General features: G+C 33.5%; 1 protein-coding gene across 5 annotated transcripts; it reads right to left on the reverse strand.

Annotated features, from left to right (window-relative positions):
• Positions 1–644: 644 nt before the first annotated feature.
• LOC102579034 (glycosyltransferase-like KOBITO 1) lies at positions 645–4,986 on the reverse strand. 5 transcript variants are annotated; one of them, XM_015313825.1, is made up of 5 exons: positions 4,578–4,986; positions 3,365–4,455; positions 3,166–3,202; positions 2,585–2,772; positions 645–883 (listed from the first exon to the last, which is right to left on the reverse strand). In XM_015313825.1, exons 2-5 carry the CDS (start codon positions 3,460–3,462, stop codon positions 793–795), a joined length of 414 nt encoding a protein of 137 aa, XP_015169311.1. In that variant the 5' UTR covers positions 3,463–4,455; positions 4,578–4,986; the 3' UTR covers positions 645–792. The 5 variants fall into 5 exon arrangements, with proteins under 5 accessions (XP_015169311.1, XP_006339984.1, XP_015169321.1 ...); XM_006339922.2 differs by having other exon boundaries at positions 3,365–3,452; positions 3,730–4,975; XM_015313835.1 differs by having other exon boundaries at positions 3,166–3,210; positions 3,365–3,452; positions 3,730–4,975.
• Between the last annotated feature and the right edge of the window lie 1,166 nt (positions 4,987–6,152).

Here is a 6,152-nt window from a genome sequence, read left to right on the forward strand (position 1 = left end):
TTTAGCGACTTTTAGCTAAACTGTTACTAAAATAGCGACATTTAATACAAATGTCGAATATATTACACTACTAGAATTTCGTTGTTTGCCAACTTCAAAATTGGTCGGAATGTAGTTTTTCGATGACTTTCCAACTACTTTTGAGTAGTCGGCAGACTGAGCGTCGAAAAATACTTGTCGATTGTAGCAGTCGGCATTCGCCGACTACCAGAGGCACTATATATAAATTAAAACCCGACCATTAAACTACCTAAACTGCTGTTATTGGTCACAATTTAAAAGTGTCGCCTTTTATATCTCATCTACAACAACACTTATTAAGTGTAAGTTTTCTTATGTACATGCTAAAATTTATAATCCATAAGCTAAGCCAAGTGTGGCCTTTGCTTCCTTATTGCCCACGATTTTAAAGTGTTGCCTTTTCTATGTTATGTATGACAACACTTTGAAGTGTAGTCCTTGCCCATGTGCATACCACAATTTACAGTCCTTTGGCTACACTTTTAAGTGTGGTAATATATTATTTTGGCTATAAAATATTTATATGCCATAATTTCTAATTAAAAAACACCAATATTGTTTTACAATAAATAATCTCAAACATTAAATTAGCTAATAAATAATTCAAATATATAGATTTGCAATAAACTTCAAAAGATAGTATGTCTTGTGTACATACACATACTTATAAAGCAATATTCTAAATATGTGTACAAAATAGTTCAACATATATTCTAGCAATGAATATATTTCACAAAATCAAATATAATGTATTCAAATTTTTACAATAGTTCAAAAAATCTTCACTATCCACTTCCACTTCCACTTCAATGAGATCAAATTGACTTGTGGCGACCCTTCAAATTTGATCACCTCCATTTCCCTACACATTTAAAAAGAAACTAACAATCAAAACAACCATGTACAACAAATCAAATTGCAGCAGTTATAGAAGTTAGAAGTTTTGTTGGAGTGAAGGGTCTTGTATAATAAAAGTATAAAGTTACTATAACCCAAAAAAGAGACATGAACTTCATGTTTCTTTTTGCTTTTTTTTTTCCCTCCATCTTCCTAAAGGAAAAAGTGTGGAGTGCCACACACATCTTAGACTCAATTTACCAGCACAGTTACTTAACATCGTAAAAGATATTTATACAATCAAGTCACCTCGATCACAAATAAATCACTATAATAAAATTATTTTGTTACCTAGTACTGGCAAGTGGAAGTCGAGAGAGTGGCAATATGAAAGGGAAGCAATATTGCAGTCTTCTCTAAAACAAGTGAGAAGGGTATCTTCATGGGTATAGTGTATATGAATTGCTGCCAAGTCTAAGATTAAATGTAATTGTTATGTTATTATCTTTCCAGATGAGCTGAAATTACTGATGATTGACCTCCAAATGATTAAATACTCATAACTAGAAATCTTTATCTTACTACATAGGAAAATGCCGAGCTATTTCACATTTTATTTCAGCAGATACTTTTACTAGGACTAATCTCACAGCTTGATCCTGAGATAATTCAGTGCAAGTACTTGAGTCCTAAAAGAGTGTCCCACTTTACAGCTGAGGAGTGTTAAATTCTACATCCCCCAATAAATCGACGTATCAGTAGATACCATTGCAGTTCATAAGACATCTATAAATCGCAATATAGGATGATGGAAAAAGAGGAAACTCAACTCCAACAACAGCAAGACACTCTACTACAAACACCCAAACAACCATAGAATCGAAGTATTATTTCAGATTATTGCAGATTACAGATTACAATTCCAGATTGCAGGTTCCAGATTCCTCCCAGCAGCTAGAACATTATTCAGATTTCATGAAAGTGGATGTGTAATTCAAAGATCAATACAGATGCCCAGCAATTTAACAAGACAATGAATTCAGCTAAAACAGAGTTTCAAAAGCAACTTAGAACTCCAATCTTAGAGCTCCTAGAATTCTACTTCAATCTATGTTAGAGCTCAACAATTCAGCTGCAACAATTCAACTTTGTTTTACTTTTGGTGTAGCATGGAACTTTCAGATGAAGCTTTAATCTATCTTAGAGCTCCTAGAATTCCTACAGATTTAGATAGAGAAAAATCCCAAGATATTCTCTTGGGAACCCAGGCAGAACTGGAATTGGTGGAATTCTCAGAAACTTCAAAGGAGATATCCTTTTTGCTTTTACTTCCCCTATGGGGCAGGGTACCAACAATCAAGCTGAAATCAAGGTGGAAAAGGGGAAGATGACACAACAAATTCTAGCAAAACAGAGTCACAATCACACAAGATCATTACACTCTACTGCAGACACCAAGACAGGTAGCAGTCGCAATCACACAAGATCAATACACTCTACTCCAAAGAGGGGTCCTATAAATCAGGGTAGCAGTCGCACCAAACAAAGCATGGAAAAAGAGGAAACTCAACTCCAACAAAACCAAGACACTCTACTAAAGACACCAAGACACCAAGACAAGCATAGAATCGAAGGAACCACACAAAATACCTTTTGGAGGACTGGGAATAAATAAGAAACGAAATAGAGATAAAAGGAAAACAAATAACATGCAGAACAAGCATACTTTGGGGTTTTCATGTAGTTGTGCCATCTATGAGCACCATTAGGACGAAGATGATCTTGAACTCGAGCAACTGATTTTCCATTTTCGTAAGTCAAAAAGTAGTTAGGATTACCACGAGTTGCTTCCTTGTAGTTTCCAAAGTAAATTTCATTTGTGAGATGGTCATAATTCTTCTTGAACGTCGAGACCTACCACATAATATAGATTTATTACTGGTAAACAGTCTAAAAGAACTTTAGTTGCATAATTAAAACAAATTACAAACTACACAAACTTTCTCAAAGAAATTCTGGCTGCTACAAACAAAGAGTAAGGTCTAACACTCAAGCTACTTATATTTGCAAGGTACAATTTTACTTTCTTGCCTCCACAGTGTCTAACTCCAATGCAACCTTCTTTTTCATTCGTCTGGAAAGAGATGACTCTTTGACTACTAGGCGTTTCTCCATTCTCAAGTATTGGGTAATAGAATTATCCAAATTTATTTCAAGAAAATCTAAACCTATCCCTAGCCAAACGATTGAATTTAACACTAGAACTTGAAAGATAAGAAAAAAGGATATAGTGAAAAGATATCTTACTTCACTAAAAGGCTCCTTCACATCATCTCTCTCAACACTACTCTCCTGAAATATTTTTCATCATCAGAGAAGATATTAACAAGAAAAAATACAACAGAATATGAAAACGAAGCAAATGCATGCTTTTTGAATATTTGTGCATGTAATTACATGCTTAGACAGAGTTAGAAGACAACTTAGAGCAATCTCAATGACTTACATAGTTAGGAAATATGACCATGTCAACATCTTCAGGTATATCTGCCAGAAGTCTCCGTAAAGAATACTCACTAGCTCCAGGATTCCAGCTGGATGCATTAGCTCATCAGTATCAAGATGAATGATCTAGTCTACGCCAGCTTCTTGTAAAGTTACAAGGCAATGAAGTGGATCAAAAGGTAACCACAACTGGAAACATATACTATGTCCACTTTTCTAGTTTAGAGGTTCAAAAGGTGACTATACGAAGAATGCTTTCAGCCTAATAAAATGAAGGCTAAAATGAGTGGCACTAAGCTTATATATCCTGAAATTTCTAAGCTTCCAGTTTGAATATTGATAAAATGAATGCTAAAGTGTCATAACCTGTTTCTTAGGTTGCACTGAGAAAGTTCAAATGGAAAGATTGTCGGTATCCAGCCAGTACGAAGATTGCAAGCATTGCTGACCAAGAACTGCTCCGAGAGAACGTGGTGTTTGTCATTGGAAGGAACAGACGCTTATACCAGTACAACAAAGTTACTGAACTATGGCATGAGCATTACCAATCTCAACATTTGGTTATATCAAGATCTCCTGGAACTGCAATGAGGTTATCTTCACTGTCACTGCAAGGTTCTTTTTTCATGCTTTCGGCAAATGGTGGACTAGTTGAATATAATTGGAATCCGTCCAACGGATGGAATTGTATAGAACACGGAACACCAGATCCAAGTGTCATTCTTGTTGGTTCACCAGGACCATGCTTCACAGGAGCTCATTTGTTCTTAATAGGTTCAGATGGAAAAGTGTATCTAAGGTTCTTGGACGATGGAGCATGGAAATGGAGAAGTTGTGGCTTCCCATTTATGGAAAATGAAAAACATTTATCTGATAATCATGATCGTAAAGAAACTTGTACTTCTGATATCTTGTAGATCATTTAGAGAAGATTGAAGAAAACCTCCAAGCCTTAGACAAAAACTGTGACTCCAAGGTTAGTGTTTATTTACAAGTCCTCTACTTGCTTCTTGAATATTTGGACTATGTTATACGGACTTTCCATCCCTTTGCACAATTTTGATTCCAAACATTCCAAACTACGTGATCTCACTACAAATAGCAGGGCAAAGATGACAACTCCTCTTTCACACACATATTATCAGAAAAGATTGTGAAGGAGAAAAACTTTCAGAAATTGCCCAAATTTGTGAGAAATATCGAAAGTACCCTACCTGAAACAGAGTCAATGAAGCCAGATGTTCTTCCTCCAAAGCAAAGAGGTGATGGGTGACCCACTTCTCGGCGGACTCATCGCTCCTGACCTACCTGACGATAACCCACACCACCCCTTCCTCAAAGGCTGAGAAGAAACCTTGTTTTATCTCCATTTCCCAAAAGCATCAAAAGTCCCAACACTTTTTTCCACCAAACAAAGAGACTTAAGGTTACCATGGATGAAATTTCCAAGTCATAAATCAGATAAACGCATAAGAATGGAGAATTGAGAATAAGCGACTTAGCTAAACTGAATGAGAAGAAACCTTTGAATGAAATTTAGGGATTTTGTTTTTTTAGAAATTGGGGGAAATAGAAAATATAGGGGGAGCTTATTAATTTAGCCAAAAATATGGTAGTACTCTTATTTTCTGAAATTCAGTTAAAAAGTTATTGGAGGGAACTCGTTAGTTTAGCTTATTTTTTAATGAGTATTTATAGGGAAAACTTATAAATATTTGGGGGGAAATTTGGCCATAGATTTCCCAAGTAATATTTATGAAAAAATTTCGCAAATAGCGTTTGTCCATACAATTTGTCATTAGTTGATAAATATTTTTGGCAAATATCTCAAATTTCCCAAATTTCCATTTTATTTAGCTTAAATATATTTGTGTGTGCATTTCCATCATTGTGACGTATGTTTTAAAAATTAAACCTTCATCTTATATAACTTAAAAATTAAAATTTCATCTTATTTAGTTTAAAAATAAAATGTTCATCTTATTTAGCTTAAAAGCAAGATTTTCTTCTTATTTATGCTTAAAAATAAAACTTCCATCTTATTTAGTTTAAAAATAAAACTTTCATCCTATTTAGCTTAAAAATAAAACTTTCATTTTAAGTTTATTAAAGTAAAAGAAAATTTATTATTAAAGTTATCCACATTTTAATTATAGATCAAATATAATTATTAAGTGAGTAATACAAAATTTAATAAAAAATATGTAATTTAGTAGTAAAATGAACATTTTAAGAGAAATCAAAATATAAATAAACATAATAATTACGCAAATAAATTCAGCTTATGATATAATCATAAAATAAAAAAAATAGTATTTACAAAATGTAAATTTTTAATAGAAAAATATATTTATCATAAAAACAACAAATAATTAAGGTTGTACAGGCAAGTCACAATTATAGAATCTTTTAATGGGTAAAGATAACAAACGGGTCAAGACCCAACCCAATTCAAATTTGCTTGAGTCAAGTTCGGTAATGAGTTATAGAACGGGTCAAAACTCAATCCAACCTAAATTTTACTATGATTTACTTATTTTTATTGTTCTTTTTACAATATTTTAGTTCCTAATAAAATTATTATTTTTCTTTATAATGGCTATATATAACATATCAAATTTTTCAGAGAAAATACATAAAAAAAAAACCCTTGAACTTGGTCGGATAACTTACTTTAGTACTTAAACTACACGGGCGTTTAAATACCCCCTTAAGATCTTTGAAGTGATTTTTTCCACCCTGAGACTATAACACCACTCTCACCCGCCACATCATAGCCACGTAAGCGC

Source organism: Solanum tuberosum, unplaced genomic scaffold (assembly GCF_000226075.1).
Source record: "Solanum tuberosum cultivar DM 1-3 516 R44 unplaced genomic scaffold, SolTub_3.0 scf00014, whole genome shotgun sequence".
NCBI classification, from domain to species: Eukaryota; Viridiplantae; Streptophyta; class Magnoliopsida; order Solanales; family Solanaceae; genus Solanum; species Solanum tuberosum.

Coding starts and splice junctions, on each gene's coding strand:
- LOC102579034 (XM_015313825.1), bottom strand. CDS start 3,462: ATGCATCCAGCTGGAATCCTGGAGCTAGTGAGTATTCTTTACGGAGAC. Junction 3,203..3,364: donor TGGTCATATTTCCTAACTAT/GTAAGTCATTGA, acceptor TCAGGAGAGTAG/TGTTGAGAGAGATGATGTGA. Junction 884..2,584: donor AACTACATGAAAACCCCAAA/GTATGCTTGTTC, acceptor TTAAATGTGTAG/GGAAATGGAGGTGATCAAAT.